General features: G+C 47.8%; 1 protein-coding gene across 1 annotated transcript; it reads left to right on the forward strand.

The window, feature by feature from the left end:
- The first annotated feature begins 459 nt into the window (after positions 1-459).
- On the forward strand, positions 460-2015 carry LOC123395875 (proline-rich protein 12-like). The gene has a single exon (XM_045090906.1). It carries the CDS (start codon positions 694-696, stop codon positions 1819-1821), a length of 1128 nt encoding a protein of 375 aa, XP_044946841.1. The 5' UTR covers positions 460-693; the 3' UTR covers positions 1822-2015.
- The last annotated feature ends 15516 nt before the right edge of the window (positions 2016-17531 follow it).

Genomic DNA, 17531 nt, shown 5'->3' on the forward strand with positions numbered 1-17531 from the left:
CACTTTTGGTACTTATCCTTCTCCCGTGTGTCTATTCCCGACTGCCCGCTATCGTTCGTGGTATGGATTCAAGTGTATTATATCCATCCATGAGCATCGAGACCATCTCATTCTTCCTCCTCCTCCTCTCTATCAAGTCGCGGTGTAGTGCTATCTATCACTCCGGTCATCGTCTAATCATACAATCGAATAGTACACGAACATGAAAAAAACATAGTGATAAAATGTAATGTTGATATGGAAATTATGAAGGATATAGAACGTGGGTCTGTTTGATTGCATCACACAATAGACAGATACAAAAGATTTTCGTAAAAGTTCTTTTTTTTAAAAATGTTTGAGTGGATGCTAGCGGTGCTACTACGTATATGATCGAGAAAGAAAATCAAGAAAGCTTTGCGCCGTGTGATTGCCGGTTGATTAAGCAACTGATTCGCATTGATAGTCCACACCCAACCCAACCCAACCCTCACAAGTCCACCGCACGACACAAGCCCCGACGAAAACAACTCAAATCAAGAGGAGCGGACGACCTGCGCCCACATCGCCTTTCCCAAGACACGCTTCACACACGCACGCACCGGCACAGCTACCGCTGCCATTCTATTTTGTTCCCTTGCGCCAAGCCCAGCGAGGAAGAAGAGAAGAGAAGGAAAGTCGCTCGCGCAGCAGCAGCAGCAGCGAACCCGATCGATGGCCTCCGCTGCGGCGTCGCGGCCCGCGGCCCCGCCGCCGCCGCCACCTCCCCCGCCCCCGCCGTCGGCCGCCATGCAGTGGCTCGCCCCGCGCGTCTCCTTCAGCCTCGAGGACGCCGGCGGGTGCGGCGGCGGCAGGGACGCTGCGGGGGGCGGGGGAGCCAGCGCCGACTTCGAGTTCCTCCTCGCCGGCTGCTCCGCCGTGTCCACCATGCTCCCCGCCGACGAGCTCTTCTCCGGGGGCAAGCTCGTCCCGCTCCGCCTCCCGTCTTCCTCGGAGGCCGCGGCGGCGGCCACGCGGCCTCCGCTGGCCCCGGCGCCGACAACGCAGCAGCAGCAGCAGCCCGAGACGGCGAGGCCGGAGGAGACGGCGAGGGCGGAGGCGGCCAAGGATGCGGTGGTGGAGGCGGAGCAGGCGGCGGAGGAGCCCAAGGTTCCGGCCAGGAGGTGGAGGGACCTGCTGCGGATGCGGAAGCAGCAGGCGTCGTCGTCGTCTTCCTCCTCTTCCTCGACGGAGACCAAGCCGCTCCGCCGCCTCCTCCGCCGCGGGCCGAAGCCGCCGGAGCAGGAGCCGTCCCTCAGCCTCCCGCTCCTCCGCGACCCCAACGATCCCGACATGCTGCCCGCGCCGGCACCAGCGTCGGCTCCAACTCCATCACCGACCCCGCCGCCTCCCGTGAGCACGTCGCAGCACCAGCTGCCGCCCAAGATCCGGCTCACAGCAGCGCAGGCCGCCGCGCCGCCGCCGCCGCCACCCCCACCCCCGCCCCCTCCCTCCGCCGTGGCGGCCGACAGCCCGCGCCTGAACGCGGCCGGCAAGGTGGTGTTCAACGGTCTCGGCCGCAGCTCCAGCAGCCCGAGCAGCCTGGCGGGCGGGCGGCGCCACCGGCCCGGCTCCGGGTCCGGCTCCGGCGGCAGCGGCATGGAGCGGTCCTACTCGGCGCACGTGCGCGTGACGCCGGTGCTCAACGTGCCCGTCTGCCGCAAGTCCGTCTCCGTCTTCGGCATCGACCGGCTCTTCTCCCCGTCCTCCGCGTCCACCGCCGCCGCCGCCCACGCCGCCGCCAAGAAGCATGGCAAGGTCGCCAAAAAGGAAACCACCGCACCACCATCCTCCTCGCATTAAGCTTAGCTCCAGGAGCAATTCAATTTGGGATGTAAATACCGGCGAGGCCAGCTTAGTGATCCGGCGAGTTCTTGAATTTTTTGACGGTGACGAAGTAGTAGCAGGCTTTTCCCATTGCGTCGTGTTGCGTTGTTTGTTTGTTTGCTTGGCGACGGCTGAGAAAGTGGAAACTGATGAAAAAGGTTTGGTACGTACGTACGTTTGCCCTGGAGTTCGAGCAAAGTACGAGGCACGCGCTGCTTCTTTCCCGGCGTGACAAGTGTGGTACGTACGAGCTTCTAAACTAGTACTCCTAGACCGTACTTGGTGTGCCGGGCACGGCGGATGGTGATGGGCGGCGGCGGCGGCCGGAGAGGATGGAAGGGAGTCGGGAAGGAGAGGAGACCGGTCGTGGTGCGCGGTGGCCCCGCCGGCGATGGATCGAATCGAGCACTGCACTTGCGTTAGTGGTGGTGGCGGTGGTGGTCCAGATCGATCTCCGCTGGTGGCTGCAATCGGCTCATCGATTGATTGATTGGTAAAGCTGCTCGTTGGCGCCATTACTGCAACAACACTAGTAGTACTAGTACCAGCTGCAATGATTCATCAACTCGTCCAACGACGACCAGCCGGAACTACTGGAGTACTAGCACCAGTAGGACAAGATCAAACAGCTAAATCAAACTAAATAAAATTAAATGAAAAGGTTATCTGTATCTTGTACTGGGTACTAGTATATATCTTATGTTTGGTTTGGGGTTTACTACCACGGTGTAGTCGGCGAGTACGGCGTGCCGAGGAGGCCACATGCATGCATGGGACCGGTGCCGAGTGTCGGACTGACACGCAGTGCAGACGCGATGCAATGCATGTGCTGCTATGGTCTATGGAGTCGCCGATCTGGCCGCCACGCCGCTGGCAGCAGTCTCCCTCCGCTCCCAATTGGCCGGAATCCGGATCAACCTCCTTCCTCCACCACCTCCCTATTGATTCCTTCCTTTCCATCGCATGTGCCGCTGCCGCCGCCGGTTCAGCCAATTTGCGCCGACCCGTCCTATCAGAAACCAACGGACGAACGAACGAACGAGCTCCTCGCGTCCAAAAAGTTACCGGAGCACACGCGTACGGCGGCGGCACCGGCGCCGGCCGGCACGGACGGACGGACGGATGGGATCGGTTCGCGCCGTGCTTGATGCATGCATGCATGCATGCATGCCGTCGGCCTGTCACGTCCCCGGCTCAGCACCCGGCAGCGGTACAACGGTACGTCTGTGACCAAAACTTACCACCTGATCTGACGGGCAGCGGCGGCCACCACCGGCAGTCGGACCTGGCATCCAAACGTTCAAACCGGATGTACTACCGCTACTACTGCGCGCAAGACTCACTCACCGATGCCACTGACTGACTGCCAACAACAACAACAACAGCTCAACATAGTACGTACGTGCTGCCGCCTCCCGTGTCCGTTTCTTTCAACAGCGCGGACGCACATGCCTCACCGATCCATCAGATCAACGCGACGCAGTACGGCGTTTGTAACACTGTTACGAGCCCCCGACTTTCTCAACGCGTACGGTCGGGGCCGGAGGGTACTGTCGCACCCTCCCATCAACCGGGTGCATGCGGGGGGTACAAAACGACCTGTGCCGTTTCTTTTTACCGCCTCACGTGTTCTCACGCATTGCTTCTATGTTTTCTCACTTCCATTACTGCATGGGCACTGCTAGACCGGCGCGCAGTTGCGCCGGTTGTACCCTAGCCGCCCGATGCAGCCAACCCTACCGTTTGATCTGTGTTTTTATTTTTTCTTTCTTTTTTCGAGCGCAGCCCCATCTCGCCCCGCATTGATGCAAGCCGCCTTCGTCCCCACCGCAGCACCGCAAACCACACCGCGCAGCGTCGCAAAGCCGTTCCGTCCTCGTCGCTGGTCGCCGTCCTTGCAGCTCCAGTCATGGTCGCTCGTCGTCGTTTTTAAAAAAAGCTTCAACCGCGGAGCCATCTGCCCCCACGACGGCCCGTCCCCGATCCGCGGCGGCGGCGGCAGGCAGGATTAGCTCGAGGAGGGTCTTCCCCATCTATCACGGGCTGTCATGGATTTGGGCTCAAGCTCCGGGATGAGCTCCGTTGCCAGAAGACGGTTGCAACAAAATAATACGGTTGCAACAAAACAGAATGACGGATGTAGCAAATTTGTATAATGGTTGTAGCATTTTGCCTCACGTGAAGAAAAAAATTGTCGGTGGAAGCAACAAAACAATACGGTTGCAACAAAAACAGAACGAGGATGTAACAAAAAATATAATGGTTGTAGCATTTTTCCATCATGGTTGCAGCTCGCCATGCCAACGGTTGTAGCAAAAAAAATATGGCTGCAACAAAACAGAATGACTGATGTAGCAAAATTGTATAATGGTTGCAGCATTTTTTCATCGTGGTTGCAACTCCGGCTACAAACTCCGGCGAAGTTTGGTTGCAACTCTCACGGACGTGGTTGTAACTTTTTTTATCAACGGTTGTAGCTTTTTTTTGGATGCTTGCAGCTTTTGTGATACGTGGTTGTAGCATTCGCGACATCATCCCTGCAGATCCTCGTGCAGCAACCTCACCTGCCGACCATGGGATCACCCCCGCCGTCGCCATTCTGGTTGCAGCTCCTCCCGTCTGCCGGTTGAAGCTCCTGTGTAGCCGGATGTAACTTTTCCGTCCACCATGTATCTGATGGGAACGGATAATAGATGTGACAGAGATGTGAGGAAGAATAGGTCGCTGGAGAACGTGCCCGCCGCCGCCGCCGCCGGCCCTGTCACCGGAGCAGCCGCCGGCCCTGTCGCCCTCCAAGTCGCCCCTGTATGACCGGTTGAAGCAAATCGGTGGCAGGTGGAAAAACATTCCACGTGGCTGACTGAGGAGGCGATAGCGCGTGCGTGTGTGGAGACGACCGGCGGGTCGTTCGGCCGGCGCGCCGTTCCCAAGCATTTACCTTACTGCATGGATGCCTCCCACTATGGCTCTGTTAGGGTATTTTAACTTGGTTAAAGGTTAGAGTTAGTTTATAACTTGGGACTAACCTTTAACTATCTCTAGCCAAAGGTGATTTTTAGATGACAAGGTTAGATGCATTTTTCAACTTGTATGTGGGCGGATTTGATGTGGCCGATTCTTATGTGGTTAGATCTGGTGCGGCTGGATAAGAGGAAGAAAAATAATTTTTCTATAAACCCCACATAACTATCTTAAATTAGCATTTTTTGGGTGGGATATTTTTTTTGGATGGGTTAGATGCAACTAGCCCAATCTAGCCCTCGTGTTTGGATGCTTTAGGACTATTTGAGCTCCAACTAGCTGAAACTAACTCTAATCCATGGATTCAAACGGGGCCTATATTCTTCTGCTTCTGCATGGGCGCTATACATTTTCCAGGATTCACATTGTCGAAAGCGAATTGTTGCTTGAATTTGAATATTTGTTATGCGTTTTTTTGCTATTTTTCGGGTACCTGGAATTTTTGTTGCGTCGGTCATTTTTTATTTCTTATTTCCTTCTTCCCGAGACACGAGATGGGGAGGTCGTACCTCGCCGAAGAGGAAGAACTTCGTCGCAAAAGGACCGGTCCCACTTTTTATCTTAGAGGCGTGAGGAGGGTGCATGTGATCGTCGAAGATTTTCACGGATGGTGTGTGGCTTAGATGGATGGTGGTGGCGATAGGTTAAGGTCGGGCCGGTGTTGGAGACAACCGGATAGGTAGATGGGGCGGGATAGGTTGTGGGAGGAGGAACTTTGGTGAGGGGGGGGGGGGAGAAGATGAACAGGTCGCAACATGATTGTGGTTGTTGGATATTGATCTGCTGACCAGAAAAAAAAAGTGAATGAAAGATTTTTTTTTTCAAGTACCGGTTAAATAGACGGTCCCAGATTATATAGTATTGAAACACCTCACATAAAAATCCAATAAAATTATCCCTCAAAATCGTCTAAATTCCACCCTCGTTCCTCCAAGGTCATGTTCATGCATGCATTGCATACATGATGTCACCTATATCTGGCCATGGGCAGCCTGGCCCGGTCAGTCTGGCCCGACCTTGCCCATCGGTCAGGCTCGGGCCTGAATTGTGAGCCCAAAGCGTATGTTGGGACGGGTCTGGCTTGTTGTTTTTGCGTTTTAGAAAAAGGCCCAGCCTGAGGTCCGAAGCCAGACGAAATTAAGCAACGATGGGCTGGGCCTAGGCCTAAAATCTAGGCCCAACGATCGGACCAGGCCGGGTTCGGGCCTAGGTTTTTTACGTAGGGCTTGGTCTGGCCCGACCCAAAGCCCGGCCCGGCTCGAGCGATGGCCAGGTATAACTGTCAGCCGATTCAAAGAAATTTCAATAACGTACCCCATGCAATGCATGCACGACTGGGTGGCCGGCATCTGGCAACAGTAACTGCCCACTGTTCTATTTTGACAGGTGACGGGTCTGCCCAGCAACAACAAAGGTGTGCGGTGCGACCCCATCCCGGGGCCACCTGCCAGTCGGGGCCACCCTCCCTCTCTCCAGTGTTATTGCACACCCGCGCTGGCTGTTTTCGTTTTGGCATCAAACAGCAACAGGGGCGTCCACCACGCACAGGCCTCCTGACAGCCACAGCCAACCAAAGAAAATGGCGAGTCAGTGGTCGCCTTGCTTGGTTGGGTGGGTGCCCAATGGCCATGCACGCACGCAGGTCAATCATTTGTCATTAGAGAGAGTGAGAGAGATGATTAGTTGGTTGGTGTCAAGGGGTAAATCATTAGAGAGAGATGATGATGATGATCATGCCCTGACCTGCACATGTTGATCTTCATTGGTTTGTAGCAGTGTGTCCTTTGTTTTGGATAAGCTGGATGATTACACGGATCAGCCCTGCATTGTTTTTTCAGATCTCGTAGGTGCAAAGATATTTATGTGCGCTTTTTGGTTTAAACAAATTCGGGTGGCACATGGAGCTGCAGGTGTTGATTTTCCAATTTTGTCAAACAGATGAAAGAGCATCTCGCAAAGAAAAAGGAGACCAGAACCATGAGAAGGAAGAGGCATGCGCATGCGTTGTTTTGCATCTCGCATGTACATTCTGATTGTTGCATTTCTACAAAAAAAAATTAAAAAAAATTACGGGCTAGCTCTTTTTTCAACGGTAATCAGAGTGTGGAATACAAGTTTCTTCCAGAGGCTAGTTAAGAAAAAATATCGCCAAGCCACACATGGCGTCCTTGAGCAAGGTTAAGACAAAATTTAGCTAAACTATGTGCCTCCGCGTTGGAATTTTTTGTCCAAAAAGAGCAGGAGCTGACTCGAATTGCTAAAAAGGAGCACATGCGGTATGCTTTTGCAGAAAAGACCCCCACCCACCGTGGCGGCAGGCGCGCCAGGCGACGCGTGTCACCTGCCGCCACCGCCCGAGGTGGCTGGGGCCTGCCGCCACGGCGCAAGGCGGCCGGCACGGATTTCCGTTCCAACGTAGCATCGAGGCAACGATGAGAGAGTGGTGGGACATGCCGCCAAGAAAGGAGGCGGCCAGGCGGGCCCTGCCGCCTCGGCAGCTGGCGGCCGGCACTGTGAATAACCGCGCTGATTCCCATCTGACGGCGCTGATTCCCACGCTGTCTCCACCGACGAAGCTGACTCCACCAACGAAACAGTGTGAATTTTTTCCGCTCTCCACCGTCGAAACAGTGCCAAAATTATCTGTATAAAAGAGCTGCGTCGCTGCCTCCTCTCTCACTCTCTTCTCGTGCCGTTGCCTCCTATGTCACTCGTTTCTCTTCTTTGCTTGAGCCCACACTGCTTCTCTTTCACACTCTCTTCTCTTTCTCTCAAGAACTACTCCATATGACGGTTTAAGTGGCGATTTAGGACGGTTTAAAGTTAGATTTTGAAGACGTTGTAGTTGAAGAAAAGATTGATCAAGGTAAGAGTTTTCCATTTCTGTTGGTCGTGTTTGCACACATGATGTTTTTATTTTGTTTGATTAGTTTCTAAGTATGTGTTCTCTTTTGTTTTAGGGAGTGTATTATCACTTTTGTGGAATGATTTTGTCATGCGATATGAACTATTAAGTTGAAGATCAAGGTATGAGACTCTGTTCATATTTGTGTTCATGTGATAATTGGTTGACTCTGTTCATATATTACCGGTGATTTGTTCGTGTTTGCATGCAACTGGTATTTAGAAAGCAGCCGAAAAATGTCTCTGTAACTAGCATTTTTTGGTAAACATGTAAATAGCCGAAAAAATGCCCTGATGGGTACCCGGCGCCGACCCTGCACTACTCCGCGCCGACGAGCCGTACTGCCAGGGGCGGCCCTACCCACACGCCGCCGCGCTTCGTCAAACTAGACTTCGCCACCTATGACGGCACTGAGGACCCCCTGAGCTGGCTCAACCAATGTGATCAGTTTTTTCGGGGGCAATGGACGCCAGTGTCGGACCGCACCTCGCTCGCTTCCTATCACCTCCGAGGCGCCGCACAGACGTGGTATTGCGCTCTCGAGCAGGACGAGGGCGGCATGCCTCCATGGGAGAGTTTCCGCGAGCTCTGCCTCCCATGCTTCGGGCCTCCGATCCTAGGGAGCCGGTTGGCGGAGCTTCGCCGCCTACCCTTCACCTCCACGGTGCAGGACTTCGCCGACCGCTTCCAGGCCCTGGCGTGTCACGCGCCTGACGTGACGACTCGCCAGCGTGCCGAGCTCTTCGTCGGGGGTCTCCCCGGCCACATCCGCGTGGACGTCGAGATGCGCGGACCACAGGACATCCATACGACCATGTACTATGCCCGCGCGTTCGAGCTGCGGGCGGTGGCCATGCAGCAGGCGTTCCCGGCCCAGGCACCTCGCCCACCCCCTCACTCGGCTATGTCTACACCCAGCCGGCCTGCCCAGCCGGCGACAAGGACGCCCGCCACAACAACAAGTCGACCGTTCCGTCGGCTAACCCCGGCCGAACAAAACGAGCGTCGTCGTCAGGGGTTATGTTTCAACTGCGATGATCCCTACGTGCCAGGCCACGTCTGCCCGCGCCTCTTCTACGTGGAGGCGGACGACTATGTCGCAGGATACAACTCCCTCCGAGCTTGCCGAGGCGGCAGCCCCGGCGTCAGCCACCGCTCTCGTGGTCTCCCTGCATGCCCTTGCCGACATACGAGCAGAAACAACGATGCTGTTGCCAGTGACGGTTAATGGGGAGCGCCTCTTAGCTCTCCTGGACACGGGCTCTACACACAACTTCCTGCCCGCGTCTATTATGCGTCGCCTGGCCCTCCACCCGACGGGCGGTAAGCAGTTTCGAGTTACTGTGGCTAATGGTGACCGTCTCCGCTGCCATGGAATTGTGCAACAGGTTTCCATCCTCATCGGCGATGAGTCCTTCGCCATCACGTGCGTCGGCATCGACTTGGGCGACTATGACTTCATCCTCGGCGTCGACTTCTTGCGGACGCTCGGACCCATCCTTTGGGACTTCGACGCACTAACCATGACTTTCTGGCGTCAAGGGCGCATGGCGTAGTGGAAGGGCGAGGGTGGCACTTCTCCAGTAGTTCCCTCTCAACTGTCGATCGCCATAGCACACTCCGAGCCGCCCCTGTTGGCTCATCTCCTCGAGCGGCACGGCGACCTTTTTCCGGTGCTCCTTGTTCACAAGCCCGAGGGCTCGTGGCGTTTCTGCCTCGATTACTGTGCTCTCACTGCCACGACGACGAGGATCAATTTTCCTATACCGGTCGTGGAGGAGCTCCGGGAAGAGCCGCCAGGGCCACGCTTATTCCCTACGCTCGACTTGCGTTCTGGCTACCATCACGATCACTTCGAGTTTTTGGTGATGCCTTTCGGTCTCTCCAATGCGCCGGCGACATTTCAGGCCTTGATGCACGACGTACTTCGGACCAGCTCAACCCTCCGAAGGCACCTTGGGAGCAGCTCAAGGAGTTCCGCCAACATTTTCTAGATGTACAGCTCGAGGACGAGCTGTTTGCGCAGGCGGGGAGAAATGTTATGACCAGAGGCCCAGTTAGCCAAACTGGCCCAGTTATCCTAATAATATTAGGGGCTTAGCCCAGTTTATTATAGCCTAGGGAACTTATATATCACTAGTGGAAAACGGGCCTTTGGCCGGGACCCTTTAGTCCCGGCCTGCCTCTGGGCCGGGACTAAATGCCCGGTCACGTCGCCCCAATTCTCAATGACTCCCTCGAGGCTTTAGTCCCGGCCCGTAAGGAGCCTTTAGTCCTGGTTCGTGTCCCAAACCGGGACTAAAGGTACACGTGGCCTGCCGTAGTGGTGGCAACCGTTGGTATCCCTCTTTAGTCCCGGTTGGTGGCTCAACCCGGGACTAAAGGCCTAACACGTGGCCTGCCGTAGTGGTGGCAACCGTTGGTATCCCTCTTTAGTCCCGGTTGGTGGCTCAACCCGGGACTAAAGGCCCAAACGGTTTGCATCCCGCTTCACAAAACCACAACCGAAGCAGAGTCTGTGTCGCGCCGCCCTTTCTCTGTTCTTCTTCCTCTCTCGCTTCTTCCCTTTTCTGTTCTTCCCCTCTCTTCTTCCCTTCTCTTCTTCCACCATGCCAACTCGCTTTGGAGAGGTGCTCGCACATGGCAAGACCAAGCTCGATGTCGTGTACACGAACGAGAATAGGGAGGTGCCGCATTTTCTTAGACAGTTGAAGGAACGATGGCTTGACGCCGCAGTGGATCATGAGAAGTTCTTGGGGCTTGATCTGGAGTACACGGCCGATCAACGCGGTGTTGCCGTCATCCAACTATGTTTCAAACACCATGTCTTGATCTTCCAATGGGCGAGGTAAGTTTTGAGGCTTTCTTTGATCCAAGGTAATGACATTGTAAGTTCATTTGTTTCAATCATAGTTGGTTCCCTTCAAATAGCTGTAGTGAAACAATTTTGATTAGTTGAAGGGGAACACAATCTGATTGGAATAGTGTTCCATAATCTGAAAAATCGTATTAGAATCAACTAGTGTTTAATATGTTCCATTGGAATCATAGTTGGTTCGCTTCAAATAGTTGTAGTGAAACAATTTTGATTAGTTGAGGGGAACACAATCTGATTGGAATAGTGTTCCACAATCTGAAAAATCTGATTGGTTCAATATGTTCCATTGAAATCATAGTTGTAGTGATACAATTTTATGCGGTGTTCTTTGATCCAAGGTTATGAAAATTGCATATAGCTAGTGATCTCTCTAGGTTCCATTGGATAGCAATATGATATGTCATAGTCATGAAAAATGCATATAGCTAGTGATCTCTCTAGGTTCCATTGGATAGCTATAGTGATCTCTCTAGGTTCCATTGGATAGCAATATGCAATATGTCTAGCTTATTGAATATTTGCAAAACCGTGGGAGAATATATATATATATATATATATATATATATATATATATATATATATATATATATATATATATATATATGTCATAGTTAATTTACGGTTTCTTGATCAATTCGTAGGATATGAAAATTGCATAGGATAGCAATATGTTCTATTTGAATCCTAAAGATAATTTTCTCTTTAGTTGTAGTGAAACATGTTTCCTTATTGCAGCAGTATGTAACATTTGTTCCATTTTAATTTGTTTCTATTGCAGTAGTGACAAGCATTGTCTAGAACTCATGGACTTCCTTCGCAGCGGCATCACTTTTGCTACCGTTGACATAACGAACGACAAGCTGAAGATGAGGTACAGCTTCGGTATTGAGATACCAACTGGTTGCCTCATTGATCTCCAAACAGTATTCAGGCTTCGACATGTCAGGACTTCGATGGCTCATATGGCAGTTGCCTTGATCGACGAGGAATATGATAATATGAAGACCAATTTCCCAAAGTCTCAGCACAAACTTTGGGAGAAGGCCCGCCTTGATCATATCAACATTCAGTATGCAGCAAAAGATGCATACGTTTGATACGAGTTGTACCGCAAGATTCGAGTCGTCAACTATGGCCAGCGTCACCTCGAATAAGGTGGACATTCTGATTCGAGTTGTCAACTATGGCCAGCGTCACCTCGAATATATATATCTATGGTAGCTATTATTATGTACTTTTTGGACTAGTATCATGTACTACTTGGACCAATTTATATATGTCTAGTTTCTGTTTGTGCCATTATAGTTTCCAAATTTGAATGGTTTAGCCCTTTCTAACTTCATATGCTACTTTTGAATGGTTTAGCCCTTTCTAACTTCATGGTATCATGCATTTCGACACATATATATACAAAAAGTCTTCGGTTCAAATAAGTTCAAAAAATGAAATCCCTTTTATAACAGATCTGTTTTTGATTAAAACAGTCATTTAAAAATGAAAGACCATTAGTCCCACGTGGCGTGGGGGTTGCTTCTCCTTCTTCTCTTTGTGCTAGATATTTGTTATGCACTAGGGGAAGGAGGAGTAGCGACCATCATCGACGGTCGAAAAATCAGGTGAGGGAGTGTCCACCATACATGAGAGAAGAAGAATGTCGACTATTGTTGTGGGGGGTCGTTTCTCCTTCTTCTCCTTGTAAGAGATTTTGTTGAAATTGTTGAAATAAGTAAATGCACGAAGAATACCAAATGAAGTCAGAAATTGTTGAAATTCTTTGATGTGCCTTTGAATGGTGCATTTTGAACACACAAAAAGTATGGAGTTCAAATAAGTTCAAAAAATGAAATCCCTTTGTAAGAGATGAGTTCTCGTTCGAAACCCTGATACTTCGAGAGAGATTGTCCGTTTTGTACACGAAGTGCATCCAGTTTTTGTCGTAGCCCTCTCAACTTTTTAACACATGCTATGTGGGTGAAATGATGATAGCATGCCAACTTTCAACATTTTGAGAGTTCATTTGTAGTGCTTTTCAATTTCAGGGTCAACTAGCTCAAAAATAATAATTAATGCACGAAGAATACCAAATGAAGTCAGAAATTGTTGAAATTTTGTGATGTGCCTTTGAATGGTGCATTTTGAACACACAAAAAGTATGGAGTTCAAATAAGTTCAAAAAAATGAAATCCCTTTGTAAGAGATGAGTTCTCGTTCGAAACCGTGATACTTCGAGAGAGATTGTCCGTTTTGTACACGAAGTGCATCCAGTTTTTGTCGTAGCCCTCTGAACTTTTTAACACATGCTATGTGGGTGAAATGATGATAGCATGCCAACTTTCAACATTTTGAGAGTTCATTTGTAGTGTTTTTCAATTTCAGGGTCAACTAGCTCAAAAAAAATAAGTAAATGCACGAAAAATACCAAATGAAGTCAGAAATTGTTGAAATTTTGTGATGTGCCTTTGAATGGTGCATTTTGAACACACAAAAAGTATGGAGTTCAGATAAGTTCAAAAAATGAAATCCCTTTGTAAGAGACGAGTTCTCGTTCGAAATCCTCATACTTCGAGAGAGATTGTCCGTTTTGTACACGAAGTGCATCCAGTTTTTGGCGTAGCCCTCTCAACTTTTTAACACATGCTATGTGGGTGAAATGATGATAGCATGCCAACTTTCAACATTTTGAGAGTTCATTTGTAGTGCTTTTCAATTTCAGGGTCAACTAGCTCAAAAAAAATAAGTAAATGCACGAAGAATACCAAATGAAGTCAGAAATTGTTGAACTTTTGTGATGTGCCTTTTAATGGTGCATTTTGAACACACAAAAAGTATGGAGTTCAAATAAGTTCAAAAAAATGAAATCCCTTTGTAAGATATGAGTTCTCGTTCGAAACCCTCATACGTCGAGAGAGATTGTCCGTTTTGTAGACGAAGTGCATACAATTTTTGTCGTAGCCCTCTCAACTTTTTAACACATGCTATGTGGGTGAAATGATGATAGCATGCCAACTTTCAACATTTTGAGAGTTCATTTGTAGTGCTTTTCAATTTCAGGGTCAACTAGCTCAAAAATAATAATTAATGCACGAAGAATACCAAATGAAGTCAGAAATTGTTGAAATTTTGTGATGTGCCTTTGAATGGTGCATTTTGAACACACAAAAAGTATGGAGTTCAAATAAGTTCAAAAAAATGAAATCCCTTTGTAAGAGATGAGTTCTCGTTCGAAACCGTGATACTTCGAGAGAGATTGTCCATTTTGTACACGAAGTGCATCCAGTTTTTGTCATAGCCCTCTGAACTTTTTAACACATGCTATGTGGGTGAAATGATGATAGCATGCCAACTTTCAACATTTTGAGAGTTCATTTGTACTGTTTTTCAATTTCAGGGTCAACTAGCTCAAAAAAAAATAAGTAAATGCACGAAAAATACCAAATGAAGTCAGAAATTGTTGAAATTTTGTGATGTGCCTTTGAATGGTGCATTTTGAACACACAAAAAGTATGGAGTTCAGATAAGTTCAAAAAATGAAATCCCTTTGTAAGAGACGAGTTCTCGTTCGAAATCCTCATACTTCGAGAGAGATTGTCCGTTTTGTACACGAAGTGCATCCAGTTTTTGGCGTAGCCCTCTCAACTTTTTAACACATGCTATGTGGGTGAAATGATGATAGCATGCCAACTTTCAACATTTTGAGAGTTCATTTGTAGTGCTTTTCAATTTCAGGGTCAACTAGCTCAAAAAAAAAGTAAATGCACGAAGAATACCAAATGAAGTCAGAAATTGTTGAAATTTTGTGATGTGCCTTTGAATGGTGCATTTTGAACACACAAAAAGTATGGAGTTCAAATAAGTTCATAAAAATGAAATCCCTTTGTAAGATATGAGTTCTCGTTCGAAACCTTGATACTTCGAGAGAGATTGTCCGTTTTGTACACGAAGTGCATCCAGTTTTTGGCGTAGCCCTTTCAATTTTTTAACACATGCTATGTGGGTGAAATGATGATAGCATGCCAACTTTCAACATTTTGAGAGTTCATTTGTAGTGCTTTTCAATTTCAGGGTCAACTAGCTCAAAAAAATAAGTAAATGCACGAAGAATACCAAATGAAGTCAGAAATTGTTGAAATTTTGTGATGTGCCTTTGAATGGTGCATTTTGAACACACAAAAAGTATGGAGTTCAAATAAGTTCAAAAAAATGAAATCCCTTTGTAAGATATGAGTTCTCGTTCGAAACCCTGATACTTCGAGAGAGATTGTCCGTTTCGTACACGGAGGGCATCCAGTTTTTGTCGTAGACCTCTCAACTTTTTAACACATGCTATGTGGGTGAAATGATGATAGCATGCCAACTTTCAACATTTTCAGAGTTTATTGGTAGTGCTTTTCAATTTCAGGGTCAACTAGCTCAAAAAAAAATAAGTAAATGCACAAAAATACCAAATGAAGTCAGAAATTGTTGAAATTTTGTGATGTGCCTTTGAATGGTGCATTTTGAACACAAAAAGTATGGAGTTCAGATAAGTTCAAAAAATGAAATCCCTTTGTAAGAGACGAGTTCTCGTTCGAAATCCTCATACTTCGAGAGAGATTGTCCGTTTTGTACACGAAGTGCATCCAGTTTTTGGCGTAGCCCTCTCAACTTTTTAACACATGCTATGTGGGTGAAATGATGATAGCATGCCAACTTTCAACATTTTGAGAGTTCATTGGTAGTGCTTTTCAATTTCAGGGTCAACTAGCTCAAAGAAAAAGTAAATGCACGAAGAATACCAAATTAAGTCAGAAATTGTTGAAATTTTGTGATGTGCCTTTGAATGGTGCATTTTGAACACACAAAAAGTATGGAGTTCAAATAAGTTCAAATAAGTGCTTTTCAATTATTTATTCAGTTTCAAACACTTTTCATTATCATAGTTTCGTCAAATTCTCAAATATGCAAAAAGAATTTTAATAAACATAGTTTTTAATTGAAAATAACAAAATAGTTAATAGTTTGGATAGTCAAAATAATTACTTTTGAAAATAGAAAATAGTTTTGAATTATTTATTCAATTTCAAACACTTTTCATTATCATAGTTTTGTCAAATTCTCAAATATGGAAAAAGAATTTTAATAAACATAGTTTTTAATTGAAAATAACAAAATAGATAATAGTTTGGATTGTCAAAATAATTACTTTTGAAAATAGAAAACAGTTTTGAATTATTTATTCAATTTCAAACACTTTTGATTATCATAGTTTTATCAAATTCTCAAATATGCAAAAAGAATTTTAATAAACATAGTTTTTAATTGAAAATAACAAAATAGATAATAGTTTGGATAGTCAAAATAATTACTTTTGAAAATAGAAAATAGTTTTGAATTATTTATTCAATTTCAAACACTTTTCATTATCATAGTTTTATCAAATTTACAAATATGCAAAAAGAATTTTAATAAACATAGTTTTTAATTGAAAATAACAAAATAGATAATAGTTTGGATAGTCAAAATAATTACTTTTGAAAATAAAAAATAGTTTTGAATTATTTATTCAATTTCAAACACTTTTCATTATCATAGTTTTATCAAATTCTCAGATATGCAAAAAGAATTTTTAATAAACATAGTTTTTAATTGAAAATAACAAAATAGATAATAGTTTGGATAGTAAAAATAATTAATTTTGAAAATAGAAAAAAAATTGAAACTATATGAGAATTTATAGAGAAAAATCAATCTAAATTCAAAGTGAACTCACTTTGAATTCAGGTTGAATTTTCTTCATAATTTCGAATATAGTTTCAATTTTCAGTGAGTTTAGGCCCGTAAGCCTGCTTTAGAGAGGATCTCGATGGAGAAGCTGCGACGGGGCTTATAAACAAGTGTTTGTCCCCCTCGCTGGGCGAGGTGGGACTAAACTTATCGTGCGGCCGAGGAGGGGCTTTATTCCCGGGTGGAGGCACGCCCCGGGACTAAAGCCCCTCGCCTGCCGCCTGCCGAGGAGGAGCTTTAGTCCCGGTGCGTGGCTCCAACCGGGACTAAAGACCCCCTTTAGTCCCGGTTGGAGCCCCGCGCCGGGACTAAAGGCCCCTGCTTCCCGCCTTCTGGTTTGTCCAAAAAGAGGCCTTTAGTCTCGGGTCGTGGCTCCACCCGGGACTAAAGGGGGTCTTTAGTCCCGGTTCGAGCCATGAACCGGGACTAAAGATCCACCTATATAAGCGGGACTTTGAAAAATTCCCACCCAAATCGTCCATTTCTCTTCTTCCTCTCGTTCTCCTGCCCGGCGCGGCACACTGACGACCTCGACGACGCCGCCAGGCTGCCCGCCGTCCTCCTCGCCGCCGCCTGCCGTCGCCGTCGTCCTCCTCGCCGTCGCCGTCCTCCTCGCCGCGCGCCGCCCTCCTGGCCGCGCGCCGCTGTCCTCCTCGTCGCGCGCCGTCGTCCTCCTCGCCGCGCGCCGTCGACACCTCCGGCCGGTAAGCCCCCAGCCCCTCCTCCGGCCGGTAAGCCCCCCACCCCCTCCCCAACACTCTGGCCAGTAGAAGAAAAGAAGAAAAAAGAGAAGAAAGGAAGAAAAAAGGAGAAGAAAGGAAGAAAAAGGAGAAGAAAGGAAGAAAAAGGGAAGGAGAAGAAAAGAAGAAAAAGGAGAAGAAAAGAAGAAAAATGAGAAGAAAAGAAGAAAAAGGAGAAGAAAAGAAGAAAAAGGGAAGAAAGGAAGAAAAAGGAGAAGAAAGGAAGAAAAAGGAGAAGGAAGAAAAAGGAGAAGAAAAGAAGAAAAAGGGAAGAAAAGAAGAAAAAGAAAAAGATTTTTTTGTCATTTAATTCCTATTGTTATTAGGTTTGTGCTAGATTATTAAGGTTAGTAATATTTAGAATTAGGTTAGGGTTACA

This window comes from Hordeum vulgare, chromosome 5H (assembly GCF_904849725.1).
Source record: "Hordeum vulgare subsp. vulgare chromosome 5H, MorexV3_pseudomolecules_assembly, whole genome shotgun sequence".
Taxonomy (NCBI): domain Eukaryota; kingdom Viridiplantae; phylum Streptophyta; class Magnoliopsida; order Poales; family Poaceae; genus Hordeum; species Hordeum vulgare.

Excerpts from the sequence above, each read along its gene's own strand:
- LOC123395875 (XM_045090906.1), top strand. The coding sequence starts at position 694 with ATGGCCTCCGCTGCGGCGTCGCGGCCCGCGGCCCCGCCGCCGCCGCCA.